A 16,504-nucleotide genomic window follows, 5' to 3' on the forward strand; every position below is an offset into this window, starting at 1 on the left:
AAGCTATGCCCCGGTTTACATCTTTGTTCTCATATCAGATGTTATTCTCCTGACACTTTTCCTGCCTTTCTCTTTTCTCACACTATTTGTCTTTATCATTGCCTCGATTTGTTTGCAAACTATTCACTGTACTAGATATTAAATTTTTTTAAAGGAAGCAAGCCTAGTTATGCAGACATGGTCAGTTTATAAAACTTCACCAAGCTATACATCTGTGATATGTGCACTTTTCTGTGTTTATGTTATACTCCGATTTTTAAAAATTATAAAGGAGGCATCCTCTCTTTCCTCGTAAATTGTGAAGGAAGAAATACAAAGGGAGAGAAAATTTTATATAGCACACTTATACATTTACATTAAGTTTATCAACCATACCATTATAGTAGCAAAATATATAATTAATATATGATAGTACAGCACATTTACGTTAAGATTATCAGCTCTGCTATTAACGAAATGGATATTGTGGGTAGCATAATATCTATTTGCAAACACTGATAACGATGACAATAATAGCAGCTAACATGTTTATTGAGCACCTCCTAAATGCCAGACATGGCCAAGTGCTTTTTACATTATTATATTTAATTCTTGCAACAACCCTGTTATTATTATCTTGTTGTTATTACAATATTACACTATCATATTGTTATAGATGAGTACATTGACACTTTGAGAAGTAACTTGCCAAGTCATACAAGCATCTTAACAATGGTTAATAATTTTCGAGCACTTAGTATAGATCCAACACAATCTAAGCACTAAACGTATTGGCTTATTTAATCCTCAAAGCATTATCCCCACTTGGTAGATGAATAAATTGAGGCACAGAGTAGTTAAGCAAACGTGGCCAAGGTCACCCAGCTGGTAAGTGAACCAGCTGGGCTATGAACCCAAGCAGTCTGACTCCAGACTCTTAACCACTAAGCCATACACCACTTGGGGGTGAGGGCAGAAATGTGAACTTGGGGAGTCTGCCTCTAGGAACCAAAATGTTCATTATTCTGCTGTCCCGTCTGGCAGTTAGGTCAACTGACCTTTAGATAAGGAGTACATGGATGTTATTCTCATTCTGCACATTGAGAGGAAGGGGAGCAGTGAACAAGTGGCAAGTTCAAATACTAAGCTCTTTCTTTAAACAGCTAATACTCACTTCTCACCTCCAAATCACCTCTACAGTCAGACTTGCCTAACTTGGTCTCTCTCTACTTCCAAAGCACTTTGCAAACAGCACTCAGTAGAATGCATTCTGTGACTGACCAGTCCTCACTTGCAGACTGCTGCACACCCACCCCAGGAGTAATCACCCAGTTTAAGCCAATCTTGCCCACTGACTTGTGACCACAAAAGCAGGGGCCATCTATGTCGCTCCCTGCTGTAATCCCACCTCCTAGGCCGGTGTCCAGCACACATGAGGCCATCTACACATATCTGTTGAATGAATGAAGACCAGTTGCTTAAAAACCCATAAGGATATAAAATTATAACGAAAAGTTCCATGCTTGCCTCAATAACACATATTTGGGGCTCTTCCTTATGACCATCCACAGGCACCATGGCTTGATTCATAACCCACTCCTGGACAGCATCAGTAATGTGAGGGACAACTGTAGAAAGAAGTAATAATTAGCACAAAAGCTTATTTCATGGTCACGGTCATGAGAAATGAATGTATTAGTGTCTTTAGACCTCCCAAATAACCTGAAACCCACCTGGCAAATTAGACAAGCTACAGTCCTCACATTATTATCCATCTCACTGAAATTAATACTATAGATGCAACATAGGTTTAGTCATTTAAATGTTATGCCATTTCCCTTGAAATCGACCAACCACAGAGAGAGAGAAGAAATGCCATCTTTGATGCTATCTATAGAAAACACCTATAATGCCAACTAAAAACTGTGCAAGGAGGGCTGCCAAGGGTGCTGAATACTGGACTCCAAGGGGAAGAAGGTCTCAGAGTGGCCCAGCCCTGCAGACCCTGGGCAATTCGCCAGCCAGTGTGGAAGGGTCACTCAGAGGGTGTACACGAGGCCTGCATGCTGACCAGGGGCCTGAGGCTGCTAATCTCAGCCGAAGAGACAAAAAGATGCAGCCAACTAACCTAATGTGATGTACAAAGCAGGAATGTTGGCCTCTGGGAAGCTGACGCGGATAGCGCCTGTCATCTGCTCCACCGCCACCTGCAGCTCCCCGGCCCCAACTGCTCCCGCGAGGCGGAAGTCGTCTCTGATTGGTGCGTTTGGAACGACCCACCACACATGCCCAGCCCGACCCCTTTCTGGGAGGGCGGGGTAGGTCTGGCTCTGCCTCCACGTGGGCAGCGCAGGGATGGGGTCAAGGCCCAGGTCTGGGGCCTTGCCCTCTCCCCAAGTTTGGGACGTGGCAGGTATGAGGCAGCAACTCTCCCTCCCCCGGGTCTTCCCAATACCTACACTTGGGGGAAAACTATTAGAAAGTACAATTGTAGCTAAGATCTAAACCACACCGTCCAGTGTCAGCAGTAACATAGCTGATCTTTTGATCTCCATCTGTCCAACTTCTTTATCTACTTCTCAGCTGCTTTCCAACATGAAGGTGATTTAAAGGGGATGGGGAATTAGCACCTTTACCCTACCACGTAGGAACTTATGAATACAAGCGGGGCGGGGGGGGCCTGCGGGTCTCTCTTCAAGGACAAAAGAGAATAAGAATCATACCCCCCATGAAAAGGGTTGCTGAAAAAAGGGTCATATCATGCTGCCCTCCAGTTCAATCCCCGCACCCCCCCCCACGTCCCTCCCCATCACTGTTCTTCTTCAAAGGGGAGTAATCATCATCCATGCAAAGATACAAGAAAAAAGTAGAAAAAGAACATATTAAATAAACGACAGACAAAAACAAACCAAAATAAATCTATACCCCAATCAGATGTGTGATGAATAAATGGTTCCCCATGGATTTTATAAATAAAAGCTAAAGAGAGAAAGAGAAAGAGGACAGAAACATGGACTAAAGGAAACAATGACATTAGTTAAAAAAAAAAAAAGACTGATGAAAATACAATCAATCAGGAACATGGAGGATGAACTTGAAACCTTTGAGGAAAATGAAAAGTAAAGGTTTGTATGGTGACATCGCGGTGATCATTTTGAAATGTATAAAAACATCAAACCACTATGTTGTGTAACAGGAACTAACATAGTGTTGCAGGTCAGTTATACGTCAAAAACAAACAAACTCATAAAAGAGACAGATCAGATTTGTGGTTATGGGGCAGGGGGGACTGGATGAAGGTAGTCAAAAGGTACAAACTTCCAGTCATAAGATAAATAAGTACTAGGGATGTAATACACACCATGATAAATATAATTAACACTGCTCTATGTTATATATGAAAGTTGTTGAGAGTAAATCCTAAGAGTTTTCATCACAAGGGAAACATTTTTGTCTGTTTCTTTAATTTTGCATCTATCAGAGATGATGGATGTTCACTAAACTTATTGCGGTCATCATTCCATGATGTATGTAAGTCAAATCATTATGCTGTACACCCTAAACTTATACAGTGCTGTATGTCAATTATAGCTCAATAAAACAGGAGAAAAAAAAAAAAAGAAGGAAAGAAAAGGAGGAGAAAACAGGGATCTGAAAAGGATTGGAGCTTGTAGAGCACAGGGACCCCCTCACCTTCAGGTCTATTTTGAGCAGGGTGTGAGTGCTCAGCACATAGGGCCCCTAATGTTTGTGGAATATAATACCTTGTACTGTTTTCCCCAGGTAATCGCCACGCCTCTCTTTATTGATCACATGTTGATATATCTTCCCAGTGGTGATGTTGTTGTCTTTATAAAGATTAATGTCCAAGAACCTTTCATAATTTCCAAGGTCTAAATCAACTTCTCCACCATCGTTTAAGACAAACACTTCACCTGGGATAAAAAGGCAATGTAAAAATTAAAAATTTGCTTCCAGTAGATTATTTTTCAAAGATGAGCACAATATATTAAAGGGCTGGGAAAAGACTTATTTATAAGCCATAGTGTATCACCATTTCCATATTTCAATGGGAAAATTTAGCAATTCGATTCTATCCATGAAAGTGCATTGGAAAAATTCTGGTATTCTATTACGGTAGTTTTAAATGCTTACTGAAATTCTGTCCTCAAGATTTAGCTTTTCCAAACTCATCATATACCACATGAAAAAGGGACTTTAAAACAGCAGTTTTTAAAACAAATAGCAATTGACTTCAAAGCATCAGTATCCCGGACTCTGAAATGGGCGTAAGAAAATTTTCATTGATTCCAGTCTTGGGTAAAGTCATTATTGAACAGACAGTAGATGAAAAGCAGGGCCTCCACTAGCCCACGGGGCGAGTTGGTGAAACTGAGGCCAAAAAGAAAGTGAGCAACAAGCCACCTGCACAACAGCACCGTGATGAAGGATACAGATGAAGACTTGGGACTTCCCTGGTGGCGCAGTGGTTAAGAATCCCCTGCCAATGCAGGGGACACAGGTTCAAGCCCTGGTCCGGGAAGATTTCACATGCCGCAGAGCAACTAAGCCCACACGCCACAACTACTGAAGCCTGCGTGCCACAACTACTGAAGCCCACGTGCCTAGAGCCCAAGCTCTGCAACAAGAGAAGCCACGGCAGTGAGAAGCCCGCGCGCCACAATGAAGAGTAGCCCCTGCTCACCACAACTAGAGAAAGCCTGTGGGCAGCGACGAAGACCCAACACAGCCCAAAAAAAAAAATTTAAGTAATTAATTAATTAATTTTTTAAAAGTGTGTATAGATGAAGACTTAATCACATGACCGGCAACTGTGTTGACTACTAGGCATGCCTCTGGGTCTCCAGCGTTACTTGAGGGCATCGATTGGGAGTCCAATGTCCTAAAGCCACCTGTCAGAACTGAACCTCTCCCTGATTAAGGAAATTCTATCATTTACTTCTATAGCTAGATGTTCACAGCATAAAAAGAAGGTTGGCTAGCTTCTGAACCTAATCAGAAGCCTTTTATAGTCTCATTTATGTCTCCCTCATAAGGTACCTATGTGTGACTGGAAAGATCTCTAACTTTAAGGACAAAAGAGCAAAATGATGAAATTGCAATATTTTCGTGTTTCCCAAATTCCATTTCCAGTTCAAATTCTACTTTCTCATGTTTATCAGGAATTGCCAATCCATGGAAAAGTCTTTGTACTTTGATCATCTTAACTTCTGCCAAATAGGGGAAGATCTCTGAAATCTCTCTAGTTAATTCAGGCCCAATCCAGTTTGGCAATTCTCCAGGTATACGGCAAAGGTCTTCAAATTTTAGATTCCTAAATTTTAAAATTTTAGATTCCTATTATGTTTTTAGAAGAAAAAGAAAAGCTGTAGATCATGTCTTCAAGAACTTTTTTTTTTGATTTAATGCAATTATAATAAAAATGCCAACAGATTTTTTTTTAACTTGACAGTGAAACTAAAGTTAATCTGGAAGAAAAACAGGTGTGATTACCAAAACAAAACACATGAAAAATAAATAAAAATAAAAGCCCTTAAAAAATAACAGTGAGTAAAGGAAGATTAAAATATATATGTGTTAAAAAAATAAATAAAATAAAATTCAAAAAAAAGTGTATATATTTATATATTTCAGTATATACAAATATGGAATAAGACAACATGAACAAATACTACACAAAATACCCCAAAAAGTCCCTATTACATAAAGGAATTTAATACATGACTAAAAAAACCAAAGATATCATTACAAATCAAAGTAGGTAAAATACACAGAAATAAATTTCAAAGAAATGTGTAGGACCTATATGAAGAAAACTTTACTTCAGAGACATAAAAGAAGGTATGGATAAAATGAAAGCCACTTATACACTTCCTGAATAGGCCAGTCAATATTTGCAGTGTTTAATTCTTCCCCAAATGTAAAGAGTCATTTCTCATAAACTTTGATAAAAGGACTCTGAAGTTAATCTTGAAGACAACTAACATTTCAATGTTTAAAAAAGGAGAAAAGGAATAATGAGAAAAGTCCTGATAATAAAAAGCTGCAGCTATTAAAATGGTAGGCAGGAATAAACAAAGAGATCTGGAACAGAGCAGAATACAAAGACAGAAATTTAGTATATACTGAAAGGTGGTATTTCAAGTCAGTGGAGAAAGGATGCAATCTTTGATAATTGCAATTAGGAATAGTGGCTAATCAGAAAAAAATTTAGAGAAAAAATTATGTTACATCCTCCTCTCCCACCAAATTAAATTCCAGATGTATTAACAATATTAAAGTAAAAGCAAATGGTGGTGATCATTTAAAAATGTACAGAAACATCAAATCACTATATTGTGCACCAGGAATACAGTGTTGTAAGTCAATTATACTTCAAAAGCAAACTCATAGAAAAAGAGATCAGATTTGTGGTTACCAGAGGATAGGGGTGGGGTGAGGGGAATTGGATGAAGGTGGTCAAAAGGTACAGACTTCCAGTTATAAGATAAGTAAGTCCTAGGGATGTAATGTACAACATGATAAATGTAATTAACACTGCTCTATGTTATACACGAAAGTTAAGAGAGTACATCCTAACAGTTTTCATCACAAGGGAAACAATTTTTTGCTACTTCTTTAATTTTGCATCTGTATGAGATGATGGATGTTCAACTAAACATTGTGATAATCATTTCATGATGTATGTAAGTCAAATTATTATGCTGTACACCTTAAACTTATACAGTGCTGTATTTCAACTATACCTCAATAAAACTGGAAGAAAAAAAAATAAAGTAAAACCAAATGAAACTCTAAAAGTGCCAGAAGAAAATATAGATGAATATTTAAATATTCCTGGGACAGAGAAGCTTACAGGTGACATCAAAGGCAGAAACCATAAAGGAAACAGCTGATACATTTAGTCACACAAATGGTAAAATGAAATTTATCAGCAGCAGAAGTAATATTAAGACAAATTGAAAACAGAGTAAAAATATATACATGTGGTAAGTATAGGTTAATATACTCGGCACAAAGTATTCTTGAAAATCATTTTTCAAAATCCAAAGGAAAATTGGCATAACACATGGCGTTAGTCAATTCTGCTGCCTACCAAACAACCCTAAAATCTCAGCGACTTAGAAAACATTTACTGATTTCTCCCTCATGTTACGTAGGGGTTGTGGGTCAGTTGTGAGTCTACCTTGTGCCTTCTTATTCCAGGACCCGGGCTGAAGGAGAAATCCCTATATGGGGCATGCAGCTCTCACAGCAGAGGGCAGAAAGACGACAGAGACTGAGTCAAATTCTGCCATTGCATTGAAAAGTTCTACTTCAACAAAGGCATATTTCATATTCACTAATATCCCACAGAGCAAAACAAATCACATGGCCAGATAAGGTGACTGACCTCTCTGGTTTGCCCAGGAGTAAAAGGGTTCCCAGGATTCAGGAGTTTCAGTTTCAAAACCAGGAAAGTTCCAAACAAACCAGGAAGAGTTAACCATCCTACATGGCCAAAGGCCAAAGTCAGTGGGGCAGGGAATTTACTCTACCCAGGAAGCTGGGTGATAGTTTCAAACAAACATACAATCTTCCAAAGACTTAAATAAGCCACTCCACCGACAAAATGAAAATCAAAGAAATCTAAATTAACATAATGAGATACCCGGGAATTCTCTGCCAGTCCAGTGGTTAGGGCTCCACGCTTCCACTGCAGGGGGCACAGGTTCGATCCCTGGTTATTCCTTTTTTTGGTTGTTTGGTGTACTCTCAGGTTAGTAAAGTTTAAAAAGAATAGTATTCAGCAAAGGTATAAAGAAAACTGAAACACCTGAAAAACATACCTACCCACCAAATCAGAAATTCTGTACCTAGGCATTTATGTTAAAAAAATAAATTTTAAAGTTTCCCTTCACAGTGTTGTTTATAATATCAATAAATTGGAAATGATTTCCTATTATTGTATAGATTCTGTGCAGCCTTTAGAAGTATAGAATCTATTAAAATGTCTACAGTAGATTAAGTTTTAAATTTTTGATTGAAAAATAGTATGACTAGGGGAGAGATAAATTGGGAATTCAGGATTAACGGATACCTACTACTATATATAAAACAGATAAACAACAAGGACCTACTATATAGAATAGGGAAGTATATTCAATATCTTATAAAAACCTATAACGGAAAGGAATCTGAAAAAGAATATATATATGTATAACTGAATCACTTTGCTGTACACCTGAAACATTGTAAATCAACTATACTTCAATTAAAAAAATAGTATGGCTAAGATTCAGTTCATTTAAAGTTCAAAAATAAGCAAAACTGATCTATAATGTTAGAAGACAGGATAATGGTTACCCTGGTCGTTTCAGATGGGGAGAGACTGGAAGGGGCATAAAGAGGGTTTCTGTTTCTTGAGCTGGAGGCTGATTACACATTATGTTCATTTCATCTACTGGTACTTATGATTTATACACTTTCTTGCTTGTATGTAAAAAGTTTAAGAAGAAAGTATATAAGGGCTAGTGCCTTTTTTAAGATAATTAGTATAGGGAATTCCCTGGCGGTCCAGTGATTAGGACTCTGCACTTCCACTGCAGGGGGCACAGGTTTGATCTCTGGTCAGGGAACTAAGATCCCACAAGCTGCGCGGCATGGCCAAAATAATAATAATGAATAAATAAATAAAAATAATTAGTATAGGGCTTCCCTGGTGGCGCAGTGCTTGGGAGTCCGCCTGCCGATGCGGGGGGTGCGGGTTCGTGCCCTGGTCCGGGAAGATCCCACATGCCGCGGAGCGGCTGGGCCCGTGGGCCGTGGCCGCTGAGCCTGTGCTCCGCAGCGGGAGAGACCACAACAGTGAGAGGCCCGTGTACCGCAAAAAATAATAATAATTATTATTATTATTATTATTCCAAGTGGTGGGAAATGGACGATTTTTATTTTCTTCCGGTCATTCTATATTGTCAATATATTCTATATTGTCTGAGTTTTTCTCTTAACAATGAAATGTTGAGAAATACATTACCTTTATGATAAAATAAAACAAAACATAATCCATACTACAAAAGGTACAGGGAGAATGGTGAACTCACACACTGTTTTCCAAAAGGGTGGACTCATTTAGAATGTCATCAGCAATCAGAAAAAATGTATCAATAACCATGAGAACATTCACAGATCCAAAATGTATGACCCAGCAGCTCTACTTCTGGAACTCTATCCTAAAGAAATTACCCCAAACACAAGAAAGAACCTCAGTTTAACCCAGTGCTTCATAGGGGGGAAGTGGTCCTCCCTCATACCGTGCTCATAAGGTGAAAAAGTGCCCGCATCGATGTTTATATAGGGGTCGATTTTGATGGCAGTAACTCGGAGTCCACATGATTTTAGAATCGTCCCAATGCTGCTCGCTATGATCCCTTTACCGATGCCCGAGATGACCCCACCAGTGACCAAGATGTACTTCATTGGCAGAGGAGTGGCTGAGTGCCAGCACCCAGATAGAATCTGAAAGGTAATGAAATTAAGGGTCAGGGAAGAGAAACATGTTCTTAAACCAGTAAAGTGGAGAGTGTGTTGGACCAGAATTTCAAAAGCACACAGCACTTTTTCTAAGTATTTGAAACAAAGTCTTATCGTCTAGGTTTTTCTTTCTTGTCGACATGCAGGAAGCTCTGGATTCAGCAAAATGTCTGGCTCCATTACCCTGATTTTACATTTACCCCAACTCTGTCGTGTGACAAACTTCATCATAAGAAGCCAAAATTCTCTGGGATTCAGAAGCATGGTAAAATTTTTAAGAGATCAGGCTCTGGAGTCAGATCTGTAGAAGCTATACCTGGGCGAGTTACTAATCCTTTCTGTACCTGTTTCTTCATCTGTGAAATGGAATAAAAAGTACCAATCCCAATCCCTTGGAATATTATTCAGCACTAAAAAGAAATGAGCTACCAATCCATGAAAAGACGTGGAGGAAACTTAAGTGCAGGTTACTAAGTGAAAGAAGCCCATCTGAAAAGGCACATACTGCATGATTCCAACTATATGACATTCTGGAAAAGACAAAACTGTGAAGACAGTAAAGTGATCAGTGGTTTTCAGAGGTTAGTGCGGGAGGGAAAGATGAATAGGTGGAGCACAGAGGATTTTTAGGGCAGTGAAACTATTCTGTATGATTCTATAATGGTGGATACAGGTCATTATACATTTGTCCAAACTCACAGAATGTATAACACCAAGAGTGAACGCTAATGTAACCTATGGACTTGGAATGATAATGATGTGTAGCTTCATTGACTGTAACAAATGTACCTCTCTGGTTCAGGATGTTGGTAATGAGGAACGCTGTGGGCATGGGGCAGTGGGTGTATGGAAACTCAGTACTTTCTGCTCAGTTTTGCTGTGAACCTAAAATTGCTCTAAAAATAGCCTATTTGGGGGGACTTCCCTCGTGGTGCAGTGGTTAAGAATCCGCCTGTCAATGCACAGGACACGAGTTCAATCCCTGGTCCGGGAAGATCCCACATGCTGCGAAGCAACTAAGCCCATGCACCACAACTACTGAGCCTGTGCTCTAGAGCCTGCCAGCCACAACTACTGAGCCTGCATGCCACAACTACTGAAGCCCACGCGCCTAGAGCCCGTGCTCCGCAACAAGAGAATCCACCACAATGCGAAGCCCGTGCACCACAACGAGAGCAGCCCCCGCTCGCCGCAACTAGAGAAAGCCCAAGCACGGCAACAAAGACCCAACGCAGCCAAAAATAAATAAATTTTTTTAATTAAAAAAATAAAATAAAATAAAAAATAGTCTATTTTTTAAATCAGTATTCAAATATGCCAACATTTTAAAAAATCTTGGGACTTCCCTGGTCTCCAGTGGTTTAGAGTGCGCTCTGAATGCAGGGGGCCCAGGTTGAATCCCTGGTCGGGGAACTAGATCACACGTGCCACAACTAAGACCTGACGCAGCCAAATAAATAAATATGTTAAAAACAAAACAAAATAAAAAATCTTGCAGATGGTTGTGAGGATTAAATGAGCTAAGGTACAGATCAGAGGTCAGGAAACCAGGGCCCATAGGTCACATCTGGCCCACTGTCTGTTTTTGTATGGTTGCCAAGCTAAGAATGTTTTATATTTTAAATGACTGAGAAAAGATCAAAAGAAGAATATTTCATGACACATTAAAATTGTATGAAACTCAAACTTCAGTGTCCATAAATCAAGTTTTATTAGCACACAGCCATGCCCATCATTTACATATTGTCTCTGGTGGCTTTCTGGCTACAATGGCAGAGCTGAGTAGCTGGGAAAACAGAGACCTCTGGCCCACAAAGCCTGAAATATTTTCTATCTTTTATAGAAAATATTTGCTGATACCTGGCTTAGAGGGGGTCAAAATTGACCCCTATATTAACATACAGTAAGAACTTAGTAAAAGTTAGCTACTAATGTCACTATTAATAATAATAAATGTATCCTCCTTAACTATGCACGTGGAAGACTGAATCTGTTCCTTACCCATCCATTTCACCATGCAGAAATATTCAAGCAGAAAAAAAAAAGATAGAAAATATTATGTCATAAAGAAATTTTATTTGACTTTCCTGCTGCTGTCTGATTCAAACCCTTTTGTTTTAGAGGCGGACAGGAAGCCCAAGAGCTACTTGGGCTACTCTACTCTGAGAACTATTGTTTTCCCCTTGAGCCTGGGCAGGGGCCTTCTGCCCTTGCCATTTCACCATGCACGTGAAGGTGAGCCTTAACGGCGTTATTCGTGTGGTCCTGACATGCAAACAAACGGCCAACCAAGACTATTAATATAAAATCGCAACTACAAGAAAAGAGAGTAACTAACAAAAGCTAATAACTATAAATCCCACTTTCTATTGTAATTCACAAATGTTTTTAAATACCTGGATATCAAGCTCAAATGCAATCAGGTAGGAATGATTTCAGCTACCCGCTTATCCTATCAGCCTGTCTTTCCCAAAGGAATGCCTATTCTGATTTTGTAGTTTCCTCTACTTTCAAAACCAACTAGCTTGGGTTTCCCTGGTGGCACAGTGGTTGAGAATCTGCCTACCAATGCAGACGACACGGGTTTGAGCACTGGTCTGGGAAGATCCCACATGCCGCGGAGCAACTAGGCCCATGAGCCACAACTACCGAGCCTGCGTATCTGGAGCCTGTGCTCCACAACAAGAGAGGCCGCGATAGTGACAGGCCCGCGCATCGCGATGAAGAGTGGCCCCCGCTTGCCACTGGAGAAAGCCCTCGCACAGAAACAAAGACCCAACACAGCCAAAAATAAATAATAAATAAATTTTTTAAAAAAACAACTAGCTTAACTTAAAAGGTGTAGAGCCCTTTCACTTCAGAGCTGTGAGTTCAATTTGAATTAGCTGACCACCGTCAAGGCGAGTAAACTGAAGTCATCCAAAATATACAAGTCCCATCCCAAATGGCTTCCTTAAGTCCCTGCCTTTCTCTACACAAAGGGCCTGCCTTTCTCTACACAACACAGTTGATCATGTTCAATGTCACCGTTCCTCTTTACTACCCACCTGGCCATCCACTCACCTGAGCTAGATTTAGCCTAAAAGATTTTCAGTCCAAACCCAGAATGCTCCTCCTATAGATCCAAAATGTATCTGAATATTCATCTCTTGCCACTTCTACTAGCCGAGGTAGTTGTTAGAGTGGGAATTTCATCACAGTCTTCCCTTACTCAACCCACTGTTGATTTTTTTCTATTTTGATAAGTGTCCCTCCTCTGGAGTCAGACAGCCTGAGCTCAAGTGCTGTCACTTAATAGCTATGACCCTGGGCAATTTCAACTTCTCTAAACCTCAATTTTCTCCACCTGTGCAGTACACAGAAACAATACCAGTGCCAGCCGTATAGAGCTGTGTGGGTATTTACAAAGAGAGCGCCCAAGTGCTAAGTCAAGGTTAGCTCTTATTTTTCAGAGCCCTCTACTCACTGATTCAGTCAGCTCATAAACGTTTATGGAACAGGCAGAAGAGGAAAATCTGCCACACCAAAATGTGCCTCTTTGGCATGAGCATTAATTTAGTTTGATTATTTTTAAGAAACAGAAGACTCAGGAAGTCCTTCTTTTTGTTTTGTTTTGTTTTGTTGTTTGCTGTACGCGGGCCTCTCACCGCCGCGGCCCCTCCCGCCGCGGAGCACAGGCCCCGGACGCGCAGGATCAGCGGCCACGGCTCACGGGCCCAGCCGCTCCGCGGCACGCGGGATGCCCCCAGACCGGGGCACGAACCCGCGCCCCCCGCATCGGCAGGCGGAGTCCCAACCACTGCGCCACCAGGGAAGCCCAAGTCCTTCTTTTTTATTGCCCCCTTTGCTGCCTAAAGAATTTAGATAAAGGGCCTGTTCCTGGCATAGAGCTATCACCAGAGATATATTCAGAGAATATGAGCTAGATGTGGTCGGGGAAGCTCTTAGAGATCAGAGTCCACTCTGTGTACCACTGTCTCTGCCTGACCTAGCAAACATTTGTTTACCAAAATATTTGCCTTTCCATCTCCATGTTAATTGCCTTCTTCCCTTTTTTTTTTTTTAACTATTCATTTATTTACTCTTGGCTGCGTTGGGTCTTTGTTGCTGTGCGCGGGCTTTCTCTAGCTGTGGCGAGCGGGGGCTACTCTTTTTTGCAGTGTGCGGGCTTCTCATTGTGGTGGCTTCTCTTGTTGTGGAGCTCGGGCTCTAGGAGCGTGGGCTCAGTAGTTGCGGCTCACGGGCTCTAGAGCACAGGCTCAGTAGTTGTGGCACACGGGTTTAGTTGCTCCGCAGCATGTGGGATCTTCCCAGACCAGGGCTCGAACCTGTGTCCCCTGCATTGGCAGGCAGATTCTTAACCACTGCGCCACCAGGGAAGCCCTGCCCTCTTCCCTTTTGAAGTCCCAAACTACTACCCACAACATCTTCTTTTGTCTTGAGCTGAAGATGGTATTTAAGGCAAGGGTTTTAACCATTTTAGCAAGTGACTAAGTTTTCCTGGGTCTCTCCCATGTATACACGTTATTAAACTTTTATTTGATTTTCTCCTGTTAATCTGTCTCATGTCAACTTAATTCTTAGACCAGCAGAAGAACCTAGAAGGTCAGAAGGAAATTTTCTTCCTCCCAGACAAATTATACGCTTGACGTGTTCCCAGGTCCTGCAGATATGGGGGTGAACAAAAAGTCAAGGTCCCTGTCCTCTTGGTCTTCACCTTTCCTGTTGGATAAAGGGGCAAATAAGCTGTTCTGTAACTACCTTATTCTGGCACCGTCACACTATTAAAATGACTTCCCATTTGTAAAAGTTAGCAAAATGGAAAAATGCCATAGAAAACTGGAGAGTATTTATGAGAAGGCACATTATGTGGTTGTAAAAAGCCTAAGAATCTTTCATATAAGGTATGCTTATGTTACACAACAGAGCAGGATATAAAATTAAATATATTATTATCTCAACTGTTTTTTTTTTTAATTAAGACTGGTCAAATTACACCAAAATGGTACATTTTAATATATATTTAGGTGGTTGGGTTGCAGGCAATTATTACTTTTCCATATTTTCAAAAGCACAAGATACCTTTTTAAGCATATCAGACATTTTACAAAGTCCTTTTCGAAAATGTAACAATATCAAGGAGACACCTAGTCCTTTCTATCTATTTTAAGCAAACAAGTAAGTTTAAAGCAAAATTTTAAAACAACAGGCAAAGCAGGTTCTTCAAGCTACTTCTACAATCGGGATTTTTTTTCTCTTGTGAAGACCATTATTTACATTTACTCTTATATGCTGTGAGCAGACCCAATTGTCTGTAAAATAGGCATGTGTAGGGCTGTCCACTGTCCAATAAAAACATTTTAAAAAATTACACTGTAATTTTAAATTTTCCAGTAGCCATTATAAAAAGTAAAAAGAAACAGATTAAGTTCATTTTAATAATATCTTATTTAACCTAAGGTATCCAAAATACCCATAATCAGCCCATAATCAATGTAAGAATATTTGGGTGAGATAATTTACATCCCCTTTTTTTTTTTTTGTAATGTCTTCCGAAATTAGGTGTGTCTACGCACAGCACATGTCAACTCACACTGGACAGTGCAGGCCTAAAGCAACCAAAAACAGATGCACCAATAGATACCTTCTCAATGACGGCCATTTAAAAAGTAGTCAAAAACAAGAGTACTTACTGCATGAGCCCACCTTATGAAGTTCTAGAACAGGCAAAACTAAGCTCTGATGGAAATCAAGGGGTGAGGGCGGTTGTGGATCGACCCGAGAGGAGCACGAGGGAACTTTCTGGAGTGATGGAAATGGTTTATGTCTACGTTGGGGTAGTGGTTACACTTGTGTATAATTTGTCAAAATCCCCGATCTGCACGCTTAAAATGGGGGCATTTTACTGAACGTAAATTAGACATCAAATGTGGAGAAACTGTTTTAGAAAGAAAGCTATGTTGTAGCAGCAGCGGACTCGGGCTCAGAGCGCCCTAACCAGCTGCGACCCGGGAAACGCGAGGGTCGCGGTTTAACTAGCGCCCCGGGCGGGGGAGGAGACAGAAAGGCCATCTCACTCCGCGCGGGGCTGCACTTCTGCCAACGCCATCTCGGGGCTCCCGGGGCCCGGGGGCAACCGGGCGGGGGCCGCGGCGGGCCCCAGCGCCCGGTTCCGAGGCGGGGTGCGCGCCGAAGCGCCGCTCGCGTACGCGGCGCTCCAGAGCCCGGGCCGCGGGCCGCCGCAGGGCGGACTCCCAGGGCCCCGGCCTTGCCCCGCCGCTGTCTGCCCGCGGGCAGAGAGCACAGGGTGCTGGGACGCATGCGGTGGCCGCCCTCGGAGGGGACAAAGGCTCCCGGTCCCATGTGCGCGCCGGGCTGGGGCCGCGGACTGGAGGGCGGCCCCGGCGCTGAGGCCCTGACGGGGAGTTACCTGTGCTTTGGCGGCGGCGGTGGCGCGGAGGGTGGTCGTTGGAGCCGGCGAGCTCCGCCCCGAGGCCCGCCCGCGCTCACCTGTCGGGCTGGGGAGGGGTCCGCCGCCAGAGGCGTCCCGAGTCGCCCCCGTGTCCCTCCCGCCGCCCGCGCGGGCCTCGGGGTGCATGGCGCCCTCCTCGCCCACCTCCCCCTCTCCTGCAGCCGCGGGCCCCACTGACTCACGCCGGTGAGCTCGGGGTTGGCACCCGGGTTTGTGCAGTGCTCCGAAACAAGCGCCCAAAAGTGACTCCTCAGGCGTTGGTGGCTTCCCGTCACCCTCCGCCCTGGACGCACTTGGCCCCAGGCCAGGCTCAGCCCGGGGACTGCTCCTCCCCTCCGCGGCTTGCTGAGCACCGGCACCTCGGAGACTCGGGTGAACGCCAGGTCCCGGCGCCCCGGCCCCGCGGCACGCCCAGACCCTGTTCGGGTCCTCGCGTCCCGCTCTCGGCGCCGGAAAGAGCTTCTCTCGGTCACGGAGAGCAACTGCGGGAGCGCCGAGCAGAGGACGACGATCAGATGG

General features: G+C 42.4%; 1 protein-coding gene across 4 annotated transcripts in view; it reads right to left on the reverse strand.

The window, feature by feature from the left end:
- The window catches only part of CTPS2 (CTP synthase 2), a 109,065-nt gene extending 92,804 nt beyond the window's left edge, over positions 1-16,261 (reverse strand). The window contains exons 1-4 of one of the 4 annotated variants that reach the window (XM_082681879.1): positions 16,168-16,261; positions 9,294-9,498; positions 3,744-3,914; positions 1,507-1,607 (exon numbers count right to left, since the gene is read on the reverse strand). In XM_082681879.1, the coding sequence (XP_082538005.1) occupies positions 1,507-1,607; positions 3,744-3,914; positions 9,294-9,459 (438 nt within the window). In that variant the 5' untranslated portion in view covers positions 9,460-9,498; positions 16,168-16,261. Of the gene's footprint in view, positions 1-1,506; positions 1,608-3,743; positions 3,915-7,651; positions 7,687-9,293; positions 9,499-15,943; positions 16,072-16,167 lie in introns of those variants that run through there. The other 3 variants (XM_082681878.1, XM_082681880.1, XM_082681881.1) reach the window with 3 other exon arrangements.
- Positions 16,262-16,504: the final 243 nt, after the last annotated feature.

Source organism: Grampus griseus (genome assembly GCF_964374135.1).
Source record: "Grampus griseus genome assembly, chromosome: X".
In the NCBI taxonomy this organism is placed as follows: Eukaryota; Metazoa; Chordata; class Mammalia; order Artiodactyla; family Delphinidae; genus Grampus; species Grampus griseus.